This window comes from Mesoplodon mirus (assembly GCF_964341445.2).
Source record: "Mesoplodon mirus genome assembly, contig: HAP1_SCAFFOLD_948, whole genome shotgun sequence".
NCBI classification, from domain to species: Eukaryota; Metazoa; Chordata; class Mammalia; order Artiodactyla; family Ziphiidae; genus Mesoplodon; species Mesoplodon mirus.
The window spans coordinates 15,549-36,061 of NW_028295098.1; the positions used below are offsets into that span (position 1 = coordinate 15,549).

The 20,513-nt window shown below is 42.2% G+C and overlaps 1 protein-coding gene across 1 annotated transcript; it reads left to right on the forward strand.

Annotated features, from left to right (window-relative positions):
* Window positions 1-1,673: 1,673 nt before the first annotated feature.
* Window positions 1,674-11,292, forward strand: LOC309797753 (uncharacterized protein). Its single transcript, XM_082646178.1, has 8 exons — window positions 1,674-2,100; window positions 3,828-3,898; window positions 4,360-4,384; window positions 6,385-6,513; window positions 8,016-8,086; window positions 8,555-8,579; window positions 10,314-10,384; window positions 10,846-11,292. The coding sequence occupies exons 2-8, from the start codon at window positions 3,854-3,856 to the stop codon at window positions 10,945-10,947; spliced, it is 468 nt and encodes a 155-aa protein (XP_082502304.1). The 5' UTR covers window positions 1,674-2,100; window positions 3,828-3,853; the 3' UTR covers window positions 10,948-11,292.
* Window positions 11,293-20,513: the final 9,221 nt, after the last annotated feature.

Genomic DNA, 20,513 nt, shown 5'->3' on the forward strand with positions numbered 1-20,513 from the left:
TTTAGGGGGCACCCTATAAATGACCCAGCTGAAGGTACTGTGGAAAATTTTTCATTAGGTTCACTCAAGAATAATTATTCTAGTTGATTCAGTGCCTCATATTGAAGAAAAAGCTATGAAATATTAAGCAGTATTCTTCTTTTATTCCATGTGTTCAAATTGAAACTTACTAAGCCAGCTGGTACTGTTTTAACCATGGAAGTAAACATACATTTAAAATTCAACATTTGGTTCATGTTTAAGAGTGAAGATGGTCTCTAGTTACGGTTTAGACTTTAGCTGATTTTTGAACGTTAGCAACAACACATCCCTCCCTGAAACCATGTTTTGAGATTTCTTTAAATTATTAGACATTATTTAGAACAGGATTATATTGACATAAAAGTTGTACATGCAGTACAGAAAATTCCTGTATCCTATCACTCCAGTTTCAGCTATTAATAATATATAGCATAGGTGAAGTACATTTGTTACAATTAGTGAAACAATGTAAGTATATTTTTACTAATGAAAAGTCCGTAGTTCACCTAAGAGTCACCCCTTGTGTTGTTATATTCAATGATATTTGAAATATGTACAATATTATTTGTCACCATTATGGTGCCATACAGAAATGTGTACACTAATGTTCATAGTAGCATTATTCTTAGTAGCCAAAAGATACAAACAATCCAAAGTCCATGAGGTGATGAATGGATAAATAAAATGTGATATATACACAGAATGGAATAATTTTCAACCATAAAAAGGAATTAAAGATTGACTTATGCTACAAAATGAATGATCCAAATAATATAAAAAATATTTTATTGTTAGTGAAATTAGGCAGGCACAGAAAGACAAATATTATATGATTCCACTATTATGAGGTACCTAGTGTAGGCAAACTCACAGACACCGGAAGTAGAAATTACCAAGGTCAGGAGGCAGGAGTAAGGTGGATTATGATTTAATGGGTACAGAGGTTACGTTGAAATAATGAAAAAGATTAAGATGTAGATTGTGTTGATGGCTACACAGCATTGTGAAAGTAAGAAATGCTAGTGAACTGTCTACTTAAAAATTATGAAAAGCATAAATATGTATATTTCATCACAATAAAATAAGTCAAAAATCCAACAGAATGGACGATGAATGAAGGAGCGACAGATTTGATTAGAAGGAAGCTGAAAGAGTCTTGTAACATTTCAAGAAGAAGGGGGATTTGGAGGGACTTTGAAATGGGCAGAGGGGCCGTGGGACTCTATACTGAAGCATAGTGCAATGTTAGTGTTTAAGCTTTTTCAGACTGACACTTTCAAATTGATTAGGTTCCCTACAGCTAGAAAGCTAAAGGTTCTCTTCCTCATTTCTGAAATGTTCCTCCCCTTTGCCTTCTTCCACCCACCAGGGAGGTTTGTCCAACAGCACCTCAGTCCACACTCATTAACCACCTGCATCCATACACTCCCACCCTGTGTGAACATTAACGAGGCTCTCTGAGTAATTCCTGAGCAGCATCACCAGTGTCCTGACATTAACCCTGTGTCCTCCTAGAGCCCCCTGAGGACCTGTTGGAAGAACTGCCCTATGTGAGGGCAGTTGAAGAGGCTCCTTCTACCTCCAGGGTAAGCTCCCCTTATTTATCAGAGATTAAAAGTTTGCTTCATTTCTTTCTTTTCCAATTGATTTCAGATATGAAGATCTACAGTGTTCAAGACAGCTGATGTATACAGTTTTGCTTGGTTGGATGAATGCTGATTGAAGGTCTTTCCCAACAGATAACTCATTCAAAAGTCCATTTAAAAAATGGCAACATCAGTTAGAAACTGTATAGTCAGACACACTTTCCTCAGCAGAAAATTTCCCTCCTTGAAATAGACTTTTGTATTTGCCCCTCAAATTGGACCTGAGAGATCTTCCAGGCAAAGCTCCAGCCTTTCCCACAGCTGTCTTCTCTGGTTTCTTTTGGGGCTATTGACTCAACAACAGTTCCCAATTTGGTTTTCTGAGGACAAAAAAAGAGATGAAATACCTGTGTCCGCAGAGCACAGGATGCTGAGATCCTTACACTGTTTTCTCTTCTCTAATCACAGGTGGATAGGACAGCAAACAAAAACGGTACGTATTCAGAGATCACCCCTCTGCTGAGGAACAATCTAGATGATGAAGACGGTGGGACTCTCTTGCTGGCTTTGCTTGGAGAGACACCCTGATTCAGGGTCCCTACAGGGATGAGGGCTGGGGGTGTAGAGCTAGAGACTGATTTCCCAGTAAAAAGCCATGCCCAAGTTCTATGGTCCTGGAAGTAACTGCATCATTTAGATGATGTGGGTTTGTGTGTATCAGGGTTGGGGTGTGGTCCATGTGTGAGCCTATGTGGTGTGTTTGTGAACCTGCATGCATAAGCGTGTGTGTGTTTCCTGAGGAGATATTTCCCTCTTACACAGCAGAATTCACCTGTCAACAAAGCTCATCACCACTGCACACTGTCTGTCCACAACCTTGTTCTTCCCTCAACACAGCTGTTGCCCAGATTTGGTTAATATTCCTTTTCCTCAGAAGGAGATGGTGCAGAGATAAATGTTCTAAGCTCTTGACCTCCTAAGTGGAAAAGCCAAACTGAGAACCCAGGGGTGGGTCCCAATGTGGGTGCTCTGGATCCCTGACCTGCACTTACCACTCAGCCAAGGGATCCTCAGTCATGGAGCAAGGGAGTCCCTGCATCCGTATCCTTGGCTGGAAGTCCTAGCATCTCCAAAGGTCCAGACCTTGCCCATCAGGTGGCCTTAGTGGTCACAGAATCCAGGGCAGCTATGGGTGGGCTTATCAGTTGACTTTGGCACAGTCATTAATGTGAAATTCACCTCAGGACCTGCATTCTCCTGGTCAGCTCACAGATTCTGAGAGGTGTGAGACCCCATGTATACAGTACAGGTCATATCTGTCAGTGCTGGTGTCATTGCTTAAACAAGGCCAAAAGCAGATAAGAATCAGGGAGCTATTTTATTGTATTGGATAACATTACCATAAGCCTTAGCATTGGTCAATTCCTGTAGCCCACACCCAAGGACTCAAAGTGGAACCTGACTGTTAGCCTGTACACTTCTGCTGCACAGCTGGGTTAGAGACAGGCTGTGCTCAGTCCGGGCTCCCTCTTCATAACGAAGTGTCCCACTTATGGAACAGCTCCCTAGAGTATGGACAGGCCCTGACTCAGTGGGCATACGTACATTGTATAGAAAACAAAGACTGGGAGAAAAATATGACACGATTGATAGTGGCTGCATCTAAAGGGTAGGATTTCAGTTTTGTCAAATCTTGTGTATTTGATTTTCTTTAAGACAAGTGATTAGTGAATAAATATAGCATATTTTGTCTAGGATTGAATTCAGTCCTTTAATGGAGGTTGCTGTTAATCAAGTATAAAATATCATACAACAGAAGACATGATAAATGCAGTAGCTGGCATTGTGGATGCTGGGGAAAGAGTGATCTGGGAAAAATCAAGAGACAGTGGCAATTTAGCAGAAGCTCAAAGCATGGGTCATGGGTCTGTGTCATTGAAACAGAGCATGCATTTTAGTGTTTACCATTTTTTAGATCGACCCTTCCCTTCTGATTAGGCTCCCCTTAGCTAGAAAGCCAAAGCTCTGTTTTCATTTCCTTCCTCTTGTCCTTTGCCTTTCTTCCTCCACCAAAGAGGATGGCCCAACACCAGCTCACGCCACACTTACTAACCTCCCACATCCATACACACCACCCCATGTCCTCATCGAGAAGAAAGCCCCTGAGTAATTCCTGAGCCGCATCACCAGTGTCCTGACAGTTACTCTGTGTCCCTCCAGCTCTCCCTGAGGATGTGGCGGTTGACATGCACCGTGATAGGACAGAAGAAAAGCCTCCGTGGATCCCCAAGGTAAGCTAGATTTCTTCTGGTCTGAGATAGAAATATTTCTTTATTTCTCTTTCATTAGAATTAAGTTATGAATATTTGAGGGTATTCATTCCAGATACATACAATTCCCTTGGTTGGGAGAATGTGGAGTGAGAGTCTATTACCAACTCATGGTGCCTGATTCCACAGGACATTAAAATTGACTGCATCCATTACAGCCTGTAGAGTACAGAGTTCTCTCTCCTACAGCGATTTTTCCTCTAGGCAAAGAATTCTGTAATTTCCAACCTAAATGGACTTGGAAGTTCCATCCTCCTAGCAAAGTTCTTGCCTTTCAGCCTGAGTAGGTTTGCTCTGATAACCCTTGCTGGGTTCCCTGGACCACTGTTTCTTATCAGGTTTTCTACTGTCAGCAAATGAACAAAAGACCTGAGCATCACTGTGATCTTATCCTCATAGTGTTTTCTCTTCTGTAATTGCAGGTGACCTTCCCAGAACGTGAAAACGGTATGTATTCTGGAATCAGTCACTTGGGGAGGAAGAACTTGGAAGATGAGAAAGTGGGACATTCTTGCTGGTTTTAGTGTAGAGGGCAAACTGATTCCAAATTTGTGCTGGGAATGAGAGTAGGGGTCCTGGTGATAGAAAGTGATTTACAAGTAATGTGACCAATTACTATAGTCCCAGGAAGAAGCTGTATTACGGTTAGGTGGTGTAGGTTTGTGTGCATGAGACTGGGTGTGTCTGTATGTGAAATGAGTGGGATGACTCTGTGTGTGTATGTGAACTTTTTGTGTTGTGTTTCCCTTGATTTATGTTCCCCTAAACATCACTGTTACTGGTGCCAACTTTCTAGAAAATATTCCCATCACCACTGCATCATGAATGGGTATGGATATAAAAGTAAATAAACTGTACACTTTCAGTGTGTGCATTGATTTTATACCAAGTGAGCCTCATTTAACCTGGAAAACAAATCCTATCACCACCCAGGCAAATGTTTACTGGATTCTTTTTTTTTTTTTTTGGCTGTGTTGGCTCTTCGTTGCAGTGCACGGGCTTCTCATTTCGGTGGCTTCTCTTGTTCCAGAGCACGGGCTCTAGGTTCATGGGCTTCAATAGTTGTGGCACGTGGGCTCAGTAGTTGTGATTTGCGGGCTCTAGAGCACAGGCTTTGTAGTTGTGGTGCACGGACTTAGTTGCTCCATGGCTGGATTCTTAATGAACACAACTGGGTTTCAGCATCCCTACTACTGGGTCAATTACAACTTAATTTAATAAGAAATCTCATCTCTTAGTAGGTCTCATAGCATTCTGAATGGTTATGATACATCTCTCTGCCACTTCCCTCATTGTGTTTCCTATTAGAGCCTCGGGATGAGTCCTCCCCCCTTACCTGAAGCACCTAGTGCTAGGCAGGCCTCCTTCCTTTTGCAGGGAGCCCATGCTTGTACCCACATGCCACACCCAGTTCTGGAGGAGTCCGAGAAAGAAGGAGCCTCCAGGAGTAGATGGAGGAAATTCACTCCACCTTTCTCCTTTGAGGCTAATATTCACTATCGGATTCTGTGCTAAGGAAACGAAATGTCCTTCTCCTGTGGAAAGTCTGTCTTCCATCACTTGTGCCGACTCTGTTTCTGTGTGCTGGGCAAGAAACACTGCATACAGTGAAGACAGACCCAAGAGATCTACCCCAGGTATTGATCTCAGGGTGGGCACTGGCTCTGTCTGTCCTGTCCGTGATCCATCATTCATCATGGTTGTGACTCTTGGACAGACACTTATCTCTCTAAATTTCCACACCCTCCACCATAACATATGGGTTACAGCCCCCACTTTGCCCTCCCCTTCACCCCCAACAGGGCTGGGTGTCAGACATGATAATGGATATTCTCCATGAGCTGTAAAGCATTGTTCCCATGAAAAAGCTGAAGAGTAAGCTTGAATCCCCCTTTACTTGGAGCCGTCAAATCCCTTCTCTCCTTTCAACAGCTACGAAATATCCAGCTTCTTCTTGCCATCATTCAGGATTGAACATTTATAGAGAATTTGTGAAGCACCGGTCCTTTATTTTTCAAACATTTTACCTGTATTCAATCATTTTTGGCCACATGACATAATGCTAAATGTAGGCCATATTAACATTTCTACATCTCAGAACAGGGAACTGAGGCAAAGAGGGATCTACATATCATTCCCAAGTACATGCTTCTTCCAAACGGGATTTGAATCCAGTCCATCAGTCATGGTCCCAATGGTTTGCTGAGTTTCTAGACATTCTCAGTTAAATAAAGATATTTGCCCACAAAACATGTCTGTTGGGTGTTTGCACTGCATACCAAACTGCAATATCTTCCTAAGTGCAACTTTGTTTCAGGAGGCTCTGCTGGGCCGCTGGTGAGGAAAGGGACCAAAGGATTGAACTGTGAATAAATTATTGCTAATTTCCCCATTGTCTTCTGCCAGCAAGATGTCAATAATTGTCTCTATTGTAATGCATTTCCCAGGATGCTGCTCCCAGAGTGCCAGAAGAAATAACACTCATCAGAGGTCAAGAATATCAACCCCAGGCTGGCTGAAAAAGTTCCGCATCTGGCCACATTTTAGGGGGCACCCTATAAATGACCCAGCTGAAGGTACTGTGGAAAATTTTTCATTAGGTTCACTCAAGAATAATTATTCTAGTTGATTCAGTGCCTCATATTGAAGAAAAAGCTATGAAATATTAAGCAGTATTCTTCTTTTATTCCATGTGTTCAAATTGAAACTTACTAAGCCAGCTGGTACTGTTTTAACCATGGAAGTAAACATACATTTAAAATTCAACATTTGGTTCATGTTTAAGAGTGAAGATGGTCTCTAGTTACGGTTTAGACTTTAGCTGATTTTTGAACGTTAGCAACAACACATCCCTCCCTGAAACCATGTTTTGAGATTTCTTTAAATTATTAGACATTATTTAGAACAGGATTATATTGACATAAAAGTTGTACATGCAGTACAGAAAATTCCTGTATCCTATCACTCCAGTTTCAGCTATTAATAATATATAGCATAGGTGAAGTACATTTGTTACAATTAGTGAAACAATGTAAGTATATTTTTACTAATGAAAAGTCCGTAGTTCACCTAAGAGTCACCCCTTGTGTTGTTATATTCAATGATATTTGAAATATGTACAATATTATTTGTCACCATTATGGTGCCATACAGAAATGTGTACACTAATGTTCATAGTAGCATTATTCTTAGTAGCGAAAAGATAGAAACAATCCAAAGTCCATGAGGTGATGAATGGATAAATAAAATGTGATATATACACAGAATGGAATAATTTTCAACCATAAAAAGGAATTAAAGATTGACTTATGCTACAAAATGAATGATCCAAATAATATAAAAAATATATTATTGTTAGTGAAATTAGGCAGGCACAGAAAGACAAATATTATATGATTCCACTAGTATGAGGAACCTAGTGTAGGCAAACTCACAGACACCGGAAGTAGAAATTACCAAGGTCAGGAGGCAGGAGTAAGGTGGATTATGATTTAATGGGTACAGAGGTTACGTTGAAATGATGAAAAAGATTAAGATGTAGATTGTGTTGATGGCTACACAGCATTGTGAAAGTAAGAAATGCTAGTGAACTGTCTACTTAAAAATTATGAAAAGCATAAATATGTATATTTCATCACAATAAAATAAGTCAAAATTCCAACAGAATGGACGATGAATGAAGGAGCGACAGATTTGATTAGAAGGAAGCTGAAAGAGTCTTGTAACATTTCAAGAAGAAGGGGGATTTGGAGGGACTTTGAAATGGGCAGAGGGGCCGTGGGACTCTATACTGAAACATAGTGCAATGTTAGTGTTTAAGCTTTTTCAGACTGACACTTTCAAATTGATTAGGTTCCCTACAGCTAGAAAGCTAAAGGTTCTCTTCCTCATTTCTGAAATGTTCCTCCCCTTTGCCTTCCTCCACCCACCAGGGAGGTTTGTCCAACAGCACCTCAGTCCACACTCATTAACCACCTGCACCCATACACTCCCACCCTGTGTCCACATTAACGAGGCTCTCTGAGTAATTCCTGAGCAGCATCACCAGTGTCCTGACACTTACCCTGTGTCCTCCTAGAGCCCCCTGAGGACCTGTTGGAAGAACAGCCCTATGTGAGGGCAGTTGACGAGGCTCCTTCTACCTCCAAGGTAAGCTCCCCTTATTTATCAGAGATTAAAAGTTTGCTTCATTTTTTTCTTTTCCAATTGATTTCAGATATGAAGATCTACAATGTTCAAGACAGCTGATGTATACAGTTTTGCTTGGTTGGATGAATGCTGATTGAAGGTCTTTCCCAACAGATAACTCATTCAAAAGTCCATTTAAAAAATGGCAACATCAGTTAGAAACTGTATAGTCAGACACACTTTCCTCAGCAGAAAATTTCCCTCCTTGAAATAGACTTTTGTATTTGCCCCTCAAATTGGACCTGAGAGATCTTCCAGGCAAAGCTCCAGCCTTTCCCACAGCTGTCTTCTCTGGTTTCTTTTGGGGCTATTGACTCAACAACAGTTCCCAATTTGGTTTTCTGAGGACAAAAAAAGAGATGAAATACCTGTGTCCGCAGAGCACAGGATGCTGAGATCCTTACACTGTTTTCTTTTCTCTAATCACAGGTGGATAGGACAGCAAACAAAAACGGTACGTATTCAGAGATCACCCCTGTGCTGAGGAACAATCTAGATGATGAAGAAGGTGGGACTCTTTTGCTGGCTTTGCTTGGAGAGACACCCTGATTCAGGGTCCCTACAGGGATGAGGGCTGGGGGTGTAGAGCTAGAGACTGATTTCCCAGTAAAAAGCCATGCCCAAGTTCTATGGTCCTGGAAGTAACTGCATCATTTAGATGATGTGGGTTTGTGTGTATCAGGGTTGGGGTGGGGTCCATGTGTGAGCCTATGTGGTGTGTTTGTGAACCTGCATGCATAAGCGTGTGTGTGTTTCCTGAGGAGATATTTCCCTCTTACACAGCACAATTCACCTGTCAACAAAGCTCATCACCACTGCACACTGTCTGTACACTACCTTGTTCTTCCCTCAACACAGCTGTTGCCCAGATTTGGTTAATATTCCTTTTCCTCAGAAGGAGATGGTGCAGAGATAAATGTTCTCAGCTCTTGACCTCCTAAGTGGAAAAGCCAAAGTGAGAACCCAGGGGTGGGTCCCAATGTGGGTGCTCTGTATCCCTGACCTGCACTTACCACTCAGCCAAGGGATCCTCAGTCATGGAGCAAGGGAGTCCCTGCATCCATATCTTTGGCTGGAAGTCCTAGCATCTCCAAAGGTCCAGACCTTGCCCATCAGGTGGCCTTAGTGGTCACAGAATCCAGGGCAGCTATGGGTGGACTTATCAGTTGACTTTGGCACAGTCATTAATGTGAAATTCACCTCAAGACCTGCATTCTCCTGGTCAGCTCACAGATTCTGAGAGGTGTGAGACACCATGTATACAGTACAGGTCATATCTGTCAGTGCTGGTGTCATTGCTTAAACAAGGCCAAAAGCAGATAAGAATCAGGGAGCTATTTTATTGTATTGGATAACATTAACATAAGCTTTAGAATTGGTCAATTCCTGTAGCCCACACCCAAGGACTCAATGTGGAACCTGACTGTTAGCCTGTACACTTCTCCTGCACAGCTGGGTTAGAGACAGGCTGTGCTCAGTCCGGGCTCCCTCTTCATAATGAATTGTCCCACTTATGGAACAGCTCCCAAGAGTATGGACAGCCCCTGACACAGTGCGCATACATACATTTTATAGAAAACAAAGACTGGGAGTAAAATATGATACGATTGATAGTGGCTGTATCTAAATGGTAGGATTTCAGTTTTGTCAAATCTTATGTATTTGATTTTCTTTAAGACAAGTGATTAGTGAATAAATATAGCATATTTTGTCTAGTATTGAATTCAGTCCTTTAATACAGGTTGCTGTTAATCAAGTACAAAATATTGTACAATAGAAGACATGACAAATGCAGTAGCTGGAATTGTGGATGCTGGGGAAAGAGTGATCTGGGAAAAATCAAGAGACAGTGGCAATTTAGCAGAAGCTCAAAAGAGGCATGTTGGGTCATGGGTCTGTGTCATTGAAACAGAGCATGCATTTTAGTGTTTACCATTTTTTAGATCGACCCTTCCCTTCTGATTAGGCTCCCCTTAGCTAGAAAGCCAAAGCTCGGTTTTCAATTCCTTCCTCTTGTCCTGTGCCTTCCTTCATCCCCCAAAGAGGATGGCCCAACACCAGCTCAGCCCACACTTACTAACCTCCCACATCCATACACACCACCCCATGTCCTCATCGAGAAGAAAGGCCCTGAGTAATTCCTGAGCAGCATCACCAGTGTCCTGACAGTTACTCTGTGTCCCTCCAGCTCTCCCTGAGGATGTGGCGGATGACATGCACCATGATAGGACAGAAGAAAAGCCTTCGTGTATCCCCAAGGTAAGCTAGATTTCTTCTGGTCTGAGATAGAAATATTGCTTTATTTCTCTTTCAATAGAATTAAGTTATGAATATTTGAGGTTATTCCTTCCAGATACATACAATTCCCTTAGTTGGGAGATTGTGGAGTGAGAGACTATTACCAACCCATGGTGCCTGACTCCACAGGACATTACAATTGACAGCATCCATTACAGCCTGTAGTGTACGGAGCTCTCTCTCCTGCAGCGATTTTTCCTCTAGGAAAAGAATTCTGTAATTTCCAACCTAAATGGACTTGGAAGTTCCATCCTCCCAGCAAAGTTCTTGCTTTTCACCCTGTGTAGGTTTGCTCTGATAACCCTTGCTGGGTTCCCTGGACCACTGTTTCTTATCAGGTTTTCTACTGTCAGCAAATGATCAAAAGACCTGAGCATCACTGTGATCTTATCCTCATAGTGTTTTCTCTTCTGTAATTGCAGGTGACCTTCACAGAACATGAAACCGATATGTATGATGGAATCAGTCACTTGGGGAGGAAGAACTTTGAAGATGAGAAAATGGGACATTCTTGCTGGTTTTAGTGTAGAGGACAAACTGATTCCAAATTTGTGCTGGGAATGAGAGTAGAGTCCTGGTGATAGAAAGTGATTTACAAGTAATGTGACCAATTACTATAGTCCCAAGAAGAAGCTTTATTACGGTTAGATGGTGTAGGTTTGTGTGCATGAGACTGGGTGTGTCTGTATGTGAAATGAGTGGTATGACTCTGTGTGTGTATGTGAACTTTTTGTGTTGTTTTTCCCTTGATTTATGTTCCCCTAAACATCACTCTTACTGGTGCCAACTTTCTAGAAAATATTCCCATCACGACTGCATCTTGAATGGGTATGGATATAAAAATAAATAAACTGTACACTTTCAGTGTGTGCATTGATTTTATACCAAGTGAGCCTCATTTAACCTGGAAAACAAATCCTATCACCACCCAGGCAAATGTTTACTGGATTCTTTTTTTTTTTTTTTTTGGCTGTGTTGGGTCTTCGTTGCAGTGTGCGGGCTTCTCATTTCGGTGGCTTCTGTTGTTCCAGAACACGGGCTCTAGGTGCATGGGCTTCAATAGTTGTGGCACGTGGGCTCAGTAGTTGTGACTTGCGGGCTCTAGAGCACAGGCTTAGTTCTTTTGGTGCACAGGCTTAGTTGCTCCATGGCTAAATTCTTTTTTTGTTTTTTTTATTTGAGAGAGTATATTAATAATTTTTATTGATTACTTCTTTTTTTTCCTTTTCGGCTCAAAGATAATTTTTTTATTAGTTTCTGCTTTATAACAAAGTGAATCAGTTATACATTTACATCTGTTCCCACATCCCTTTCCTCATGCATCTCCCTCCCTCCCAACCTCCCCATCCCTCCCCTCCAGGCGGTCACAAAGCACCGAGCTGATGTCCCTGTGCTCTGTGGCTGGTTCCCACTATCTATCTACCTTACGTTTGGTACTGTATATATGTCCATGCCTCTCTTTCGCTTTGTCACAGCTTACCTTTCCTCCTCCCCATATCCTCAAGTCCATTCTCAAGTAGGCCTGTGTCTTTATTCCCGTTTTACCCCTAGGTTCTTCATGACATTTTTTTTAATTCCATATATATGTGTTAGCATACAGTATTTGTCTTTCTCTTTCTGACTTACTTCACTCTGTATGACAGACTCTAGGTCTACCCACCTCATTACAAATAGCTCAGTTTCATTTCTTTTTATGGCTGAGTAATATTCCATTGTATATATGTGCCACATCTTCTTTATCCATTCATCTGATGATGGACATTTAGGTTGTTTCCAGCTCTGGGCTATTGTGAATAGAGCTGCAATGAACATTTTGGTACATGTCTCTTTTTGAATTATGGTTTTCTCAGGGTATATGCCTAGTAGTGGGATTGGTGGGTCATACTGTAGTTCTATTTTTAGTTTTTTAAGGAACCTCCATACTGTTCTCCATAGTGGCTGTACCAATTCACATTCCCACCAGCAGTGCAAGTGTGTTCCCTTTTCTCCACACCCTGTCCAGCATTTATTGTTTCTAGATTTCTTGATGATGGCCGTTCTGACTGGTGTGAGATGATATCTCATTGTAGTTTTGATTTGCATTTCTCTAATGATTAATGATGTTGAGCATTCTTTCATGTGTTTGTTGGCAGTCTGTATATCTTCTTTGGAGAAATGCCTATTTAAGTCTTCTGCCCATTTTTGGATTGGGTTGTTTGTTTTTTTGCTATTGAGCTGCATGAGCTGCTTATAAATTTTGGAGATTACTCCTTTGTCAGTTGCTTCATTTGCAAATATTTTCTCCCATTCTGAGGGTTGTCTTTTGGTCTTGTTTATGGTTTCCTTTGCTGTGCAAAAGCTTTGAAGTTTCATTATGTCCCATTTGTTTATCTTTGTTTTTATTTCCATTTCTCTAGGAGGTGGGTCCAAAAGGATCTTGCTGTGATTGATGTCATAGAGTGTTCTGCCTATGTTTTCCTCTAAGAGTTTGATAGTTTCTGGCCTTACATTTAGGTCTTTAATCCATTTGGAGCTTATTTTTGTGTATGGTGTTAGGGAGTGATCTAATCTCATACTTTTACATGTCCCTGTCCAGTTTTCCCAGCACCACTTATTGAAGAGGCTGTCCTTTCTCCACTGTACATTCCTGCCTCCTTTATGAAAGATAAGTTGACCATATGTGCGTGGGTTTATCTCTGGGCTTTCTATCCTGTTCCATTGATCTATCTTTCTGTTTTTGTGCCAGTACCACACTGTCTTGATTACTGTAGCTTTGTAGTATAGTCTGAAGTCAGGGAGCCTGATTCCTCCAGCTCCTTTTTTCGTTCTCAAGATTGCTTTGGCTATTCGGGGTCTTTTGTTTTTCCAAACAAATTTTGAAATTTTTTTGTTCTAGTTCTGTGAAAAATGCCAGTGGTAGTTTCATAGGGATTGCATTGAATCTGTAGATTGCTTTGGGTAGTAGAGTCATTTTCACAATATTGATTCTTCCAATCCAGGAGCATGGTATATCTCTCCATCTATTTGTATCATCTTTAATTTCTTTCAACAGTGTCTTATAATTTTCTGCATACAGGTCTTTTGTCTCCTTAGGTAGGTTTATTCCTAGATATTTTATTCTTTTTGTTGCAATGGTAAATGGGAGTGTTTTCTTGATTTCATTTTCAGATTTTTCATCATTAGTGTACAGGAATGCCAGAGATTTCTTTGCATTAATTTTGTATCCTCTACTTTTCCAAAGTCATTGATTAGCTCTAGTAGTTTTCTGGTAGCATCTTTAGGATTCTCTATGTACAGTATCAAGTCATCTGCAAACAGTGACAGCTTTACTTCTTCTTTTCCAATTTGGATTCCTTTTATTTCCTTTTCTTCTCTGATTGCTGTGGCTAAAACTTCCAAAACTAGGTTGAATAATAGTGGTGAGAGTGGGCAGCCTTGTCTTGCTCCTGATCTTAGTGGAAATGGTTTCAGTTTTTCACCATTGAGGACAATGTTGGCTGTGGGTTTGTCATATATGGCCTTTATTATGTTGAGGAAAGTTCCCTCTATGCCTACTTTCTGCAGAGTTTTTATCATAAATGGGTGTTGAATTTTGTCGAAAGCTTTCTCTGCATCTATTGAGATGATCATATGGTTTTTCTCCTTCAACTTGTTAATATGGTGTATCACATTAATTGATTTGCGTATATTGAAGAATCCTTGCATTCCTGGAATAAACCCCACTTGATCATGGTGTATGATCCTTTTAATGTGCTGTTGGATTCTGTTTGCTAGTATTTTGTTGAGGATTTTTGCATCTATGTTCATCAGTGAGATTGGCCTGTAGTTTTCTTTGTGACATCCTTGCCTGGTTTTGGTATCAAGGTGATGGTGGCCTCGTAGAATGAGTTTGGGAGTGTTCCTTACTCTGAAATTGTTTGGAAGAGTTTGAGAAGGATGGGTGTTAGCTCTTCTCTAAATGCTTGATAGAATTCGCCTGTGAAGCCATCTGGTCCTGGGCTTTTGTTTGTTGGAAGATTTTTTATCACAGTTTCAATGTCAGTGCTTGTGATTGGTCTGTTCATATTTTCTATTTCTTCCTGATTCAGTCTTGGCAGGTTGTGCATTTCTAAGAATTTGTCCATTTCTTCCAGGTTGTCCATTTTATTGGCATAGAGTTTCTTGTAGTAATCTCTCATGATCTTTTGTATTTCTGCAGTGTCAGTTGTTACTTCTCCTTTTTCGTTTCTAATTCTATTGATTTGAGTCTTCTCCCTATTTTTCTTGATGAGTCTGGCTAATGGTTTGTCAATTTTATTTATCTTCTCAAAGAACCAACTTTTAGTTTTATTGATCTTTGCTATCGTTTCCTTCATTTCGTTTTCATTTATTTCTGATCTGATCTTTATGATTTCTTTCCTTCTGCTAGCTTTGGGGTTTTTTGTTCTTTCTCTAATTGCTTTAGGTGCAGGGTCAGGTTGTTTACTCGAGATGTTTCCTGTTTCTTAAGGTGGGATTGTATTGCTAAAAACTTCCCCCTTAGAACTGCTTTTGCTGCGTCCCATAGGTTTTGGGCCATCATGTCTCCATTGTCATTTGTTTCTAGGTATTTTTTTATTTCCTCTTTGATTTCTTCAGTGATCACTTCGTTATTGAGTAATGTATTGTTTAGCCTCCATTTGTTTGTATTTTTTACAGATCTTTTCCTGTAATTGATGTCTAGTCTCATAGCATTGTGGTTGGAAAAGATACTTGATACAATTTCAATTTTCTTAAATTTACCAAGGCTTGATTTGTGACCCAAGATATGATATATCCTGGAGAATGTTCCATGAGCACTTGAGAAAAATATGTATTCTGTTGTTTTTGGATGGAATGTCCTATAAATATCAATTAAGTCCATCTTGTTTAATGTATCATTTAAAGCTTGTGTTTCCTTATTTATTTTCATTTTGGATGATCTGTCCATTGGTGAAAATGGGGTGTTAAAGTCCCCTACTATGAGTGTGTTACTGTCGATTTCCCCTTTTATGGCTGTTAGTATTTGCCTTATGTATTGAGGTGCTCCTATGTTGGGTGCATAAATATTTACAATTGTTATATCTTCTTCTTGGATCGATCCCTTTATCGTTATGTAGTGTCCTTCTTTGTCTCTTGTAATAGTCTTTATTTTAAAGTCTATTTTGTCTGATATAAGAATTGCTACTCCAGCTTTCTTTTGATTTCCATTTGCATGGAATATCTTTTTCCATCCCCTTACTTTCAATCTGTATGTGTCTCTAGGTCTGAAGTGGGTCTCTTGTAGACAGCATATATATGGGTCTTGTTTTTGTATCCATTCAGCCACTCTGTGTCTTTTGGTGGGAGCAATTAGTCCATTTACATTTAAGGTAATTATTGATATGTATGTTCCTATTCCCATTTCCTTAATTGCTTTGGGTTCGTTATTGTAGGTATATTCCTTCTGTTGTGTTTCTTGCCTAGAGAAGTTCCTTTAGCATTTGTTGTAAAGCTGGTTTGGTGGTGCTGAACTCTCTCAGCTTTTGCTTGTCTGTAAAGGTTTTAATTTCTCCATCAAATCTGAATGAGATCCTTGCTGGGTAGAGTAATCTTGGTTGCAGGTTTCTCTCCTTCATCACTTTAATTATGTCCTGCCACTCCCTTCTGGCTTGTAGAGTTTCTGCTGAGAGATCAGCTGTTAACCTGATGGGGATTCCCTTGTGTGTTCTTTGTTGCTTTTCCCTTGCTGCTTTTAATATGATTTCTTTGTGTTTAATTTTTGACAGTTTGATTAATATGTGTCTTGGTGTATTTCTCCTTGGATTTATTCTGTATGGGACTCTCTGTGCCTCCTGGACTTGATTAACTATTTCCTTTCCCATATTAGGGAAGTTTTCAACTATAATCTCTTCAAATATTTTCTCAGTCCCTTTCTTTTTCTCTTCTTCTTCTGGAACCCCTATAATTCGAATGTTGGTGCGTTTAATGTTGTCCCAGAGGTCTCTGAGACTGTCCTCTGTTCTTTTCATTCTTTTTTCTTTATTTTGCTCTGCAGCAGTTATTTCCACTATTTTATCTTCCACCTCACTTATCCGTTCTTCTGCCTCAGTTATTCTGCTATTGATCCCATCTAGAGTATTTTTCATTTCACCTATTGTGTTTTTAATCGATGCTTGATTCATCTTTAGTTCTCCTAGGTCCTTGTTAACTGTTTCTTGCATTTTGTCTATTCTATTTCCAAGATTTTGGATCTGGGAAATAGAATCTTGGATCATCTTTACTATCATTATTCTGAATTCTTTTTCAGGTAGTCTGCCTATTACCTCTTCATTTGTTAGGTCTGGTAGGTTTTTATCTCGCTCCTTCACCTGCTGTGTGTTTTTCTGTCTTCTCATTTTGCTTATCTTACTGTGTTTGAGGTCTCCTTTTTGCAGGCTGCAGGTTCGTAGTTCCCGTTGTTTTTGGTGTCTGTCCCCAATGGCTAAGTTTGTTTCAGTAGGTTGTGTAGGCTTCCTGGTGGGGGGGACTAGTGCCTGTGTTCTGGTGGTTGAGGCTCGATCTTGTCTTTCTGGTGGACAGGTCCACGTCTGGTGGTGTGTTTTGGGGTGCCTGTGGCCTTATTATGTTTTTAGGCAGCCTCTCTGTTAATGGGTGGGGTTGTGTTCCTGCCTTGCTTGTTGCTTGGTATAGCTTGACCAGCACTGTAGTTTGCTGGTCGTTGACTGAAGCTGGATGCTAGTGTTGAGATGGAGATCTCTGGGAGATATTCGCTGCTTGATATTATGTGGAGCTGGGAGGTCTCTTGTGGATCCGTGTCCTGAAGTTGGCTCTCCCACTTCAGAGGCACAGCACTGACTCCTGGCTGCAGCACCAAGAGCCTTTCATCCACCCGGCTCAGAATAACAGGGAGAAAAAGTAGAAAGAATTAGTAGAAGAAAGAGAGAGAGAGAGAAAGAAAGGAAAAGGAAAGAAAGGAAGGAAGGAAGGAAGGAAGGAAGGAAGAAAGAAAGAAAGAAAGGAGGGAGGGAGGGAGGAAGGATGGAAAGAAAGAAAGAAAGGAGGGAGGGAGGAATGAAAGGAAAAGGAAGAGTGAATGGAAGAAGGGATGAAGGAAGGAAAGAAAGAAAGAAAGGAGTGAGGGAGGGAGGAAGGAAAGTAAAAGAAAGAGTGAAAGGGAGAAGGGAGGGAGGGAGGGAGGAAGGAAGGAAAGAAAGAAAGACAGGAGTGAGGGAGGGAGGAAGGAAAGAAAAAGAAAGTGAAAGGAAGAAGCGTGGGAGGAGGGAGGGAGGAAAGAAGGACAGGAGGGATGGAGGGAGGGAGGAAGGAAAGAAAAAGAGTGAACGGAAGAAGGGAGCGAGGGAGGGAGGAAGGAATGAAAGAGAGAAAGAAGGAAAGGAGGGGCGGAGGGAGGGAGGGAGGAAGGGAAGGTAGGAAAAAAAGAAAGAGCAGGTAAAGTAAAATAGAATAAAGTATGAAATATAGTAGCGTTATTAAAATTAAAAAGTAATTATTGAAAAAAAAATGGACAGATAGAACCCTGGGACATATGGTGGAAGCAAAGCTATACAGAGAGAATCTCACACAGAAGAATACACATACACATTCACAAAAAGAGAGCAGGGGGAAAAAATCAAAAATCTTGCTCTCCAAGTCCACCTCCTCAATTTGGGATAATTCGTTGTAAAAAGAGGAAAAGGGCGAGAAGTCTGAAATCTTGCTCTCTAAGTCCACCTCCTTAATTTGGGATAATTCGTTGTAAAAAGAGGAAAAGGGGGGAAAGTCTTAAATCTTGTCCTCAAAGTCCACTTCCTCAATTTGGCATGATTCGCTGTCCATTCATGCACTCCACAGATGCAGGGCACATCAAGTGGACCGTGGAGCTTTAATCCGCTGCCTCCAAGGCTGCACAGAGAGATTTCCCTGTCTCTTCTCTGCTCTCACAGCTCCCGGGTCTCAGCCTTGGACCTGGCCCCACCTCTGCGCATCGGTCACCGGAGGGCGTCCGTTCTTCGCTCAGACAGGACGGGTTTAAAGGAGCCGCTGATTCAGGGGCTCTGGCTCACTCAGGCATAGGGGAGGGAGGGGCACACAGAGTGGGGCGGGCCTGCGGCGGCAGAGGCCGCTGTGACGTTGCACCAGACCGAGGTGCTCCGTGCGCTTTCCCGGGAAAGCCGTCCCCGGGTCCCGGGACCCCGGCAGTGGTGGGGTGCACAGGCCTCCCAGAAGGCAGGGCGGACAGTGACCCGTGCTCACACACAGGCCCCGCGGCGGTGGCAGCAGCAGCCCCAGCGTCCCACGCCGGTCTCCGGGGTCCGTGCCTCTACCCGCAGCTCGCGCCCATCTCCGGTGCTTCCCCAAGCAGCCCTCTTAATGCCCTCTCCTCACGCACCAGGAAACAAAAGGGAAGAAAAAGTCTCTTGCCTCTTCGGCAGCTCCAGACCCTTTCCCCGGACTCCCTCTGGGCTAGCCGTGGTGCACTAACCCCTTCAGGCTCTCTTCCTGCCGCCAGCCCCAGTCCTCTCCCTGCGCTCCGACTGAAAGCCGATACCGGAACCTCAGCTCCCAGCCCCGCCCGCCCCAGCGCCCGAGCAGACAAGCCTCTTGGGCAGGGGTGTGCCTGCGGGCACCGATCCAATGTCCCGGAATCTCTCCACTTTGCCCTCCAAACCCCTGTTGCTGTGCTCTCCTCTGCTACTCCGAAGCTTTCCCCCTCCGCCACCTGCAGTCTCCACCCGCGAAGGGGCTTGTAGTGTGGGGAAACCTTTCCTCCTTCACGGCTCCCTCCCACTGGTGCAGGTCCCGTCCCTATCCTATTGTCTCTGTTTATTCTTTTTTTCTTTTGCCCTACCCAGGTATGTGGGGAGTTTCTCGCCTTTTGTGGGATCTGAGGTCTTCTGTCAGCATTCAGTAGGTGTTCTGCAGGAGTTGTTCCACGTGTAGATGAATTTCTGATGTATCTGTGGGGAAGAAAGTGATCTCTGCATCTTACTCTTCCGCCATCTTCCTCCAGGTCCCATGGCTGGATTCTTAATGAACAAAACTGGGTTTCAGAATCCCTACTACTGAGTCAATTACAACTTCATTTAATAAGAAATCTCATCTCTTAGTAGGTCTCATAGCATTCTGAATGGTTATGATACATCTCTCTGCCACTTCCCTCATTCTAACTGTTTCCTATTAGAGCCTCGGGATGAGTCCTCCCCCCTTACCTGAAGCACCTAGTGCTAGGCAGGCCTCCTTCCTTTTGCAGGGAGGCCATGCTTGTACCCACATGCCACACCCAGTTCTGGAGGAGTCTGAGAAAGAAGGAGCCTCCAGGAGTAGATGGAGGAAATTCACTCCACCTTTCTCCTTTGAGGCTAATATTCACTATCGGATTCTGTGCTAAGGAAACGAAATGTCCTTCTCCTGTAGAAAGTCTGTCTTCCATCACTTGTGCCGGCCCTGTTTCTGTGTGCTGGGCAAGAAACACTGCATACAGTGAAGACAGAACCAAGAGATCTACCCCAGGGATTGAGCTCAGGGTAGGCACTGGCTCTGTCTGTCCTGTCCGTGATCCATCATTCATCATCGTTGTGACTCTTGGACAGTCACTTATCTCTCTAAATTTCCACACCCTCCACCATAACATATGGGTTACAGCCCCCCACTTTGCCCTCCCCTTCACCCCCAACAGGGCTGGGTGTCAGACATGATAATGGATATTCTCCATGAGCTGTAAAGCATTGTTCCCATGAAAAAGCTGAAGAGTAAGCTTGAATCCCCCTTTACTTGGAGCCGTCAAATCCCTTCTCTCCTTTCAACAGCTACGAAATATCCAGCTTCTTCTTGCCATCATTCAGGATTGAACACTTATAGAGCATTTGGGAAGCACTGGTCCTTTATTTTTCAAACATTTTACCTGCATTCAATCATTTTTGGCCACATGACATGATGCTAAAAGTAGGCCATATTAACATTTCTACATCTCAGAACAGGGAACTGAGGCAAAGAGGGATCTACATATCTTTCCCAAGTGCATGCTTCTTCTAATCGGGATTTGAATCCAGTCCATCAGTCATGGTCCCAATGGTTTGCTGACTTTCTAGACATTCTCAGTTAAATGAAGATATTTGCCCACAATACCTGTCTG

What these genes read in the sequence shown, in the direction of transcription:
- LOC309797753 (XM_082646178.1), top strand. Translation starts at nt 3,854, where the DNA reads ATGCACCGTGATAGGACAGAAGAAAAGCCTCCGTGGATCCCCAAG. An exon ending in TATAAATGACCCAGCTGAAG is followed by an intron (nt 6,514 to 8,015) that starts GTACTGTGGAAA and finishes GTGTCCTCCTAG; the next exon opens with AGCCCCCTGAGGACCTGTTG. An exon ending in AGGCTCCTTCTACCTCCAAG is followed by an intron (nt 8,087 to 8,554) that starts GTAAGCTCCCCT and finishes CTCTAATCACAG; the next exon opens with GTGGATAGGACAGCAAACAA.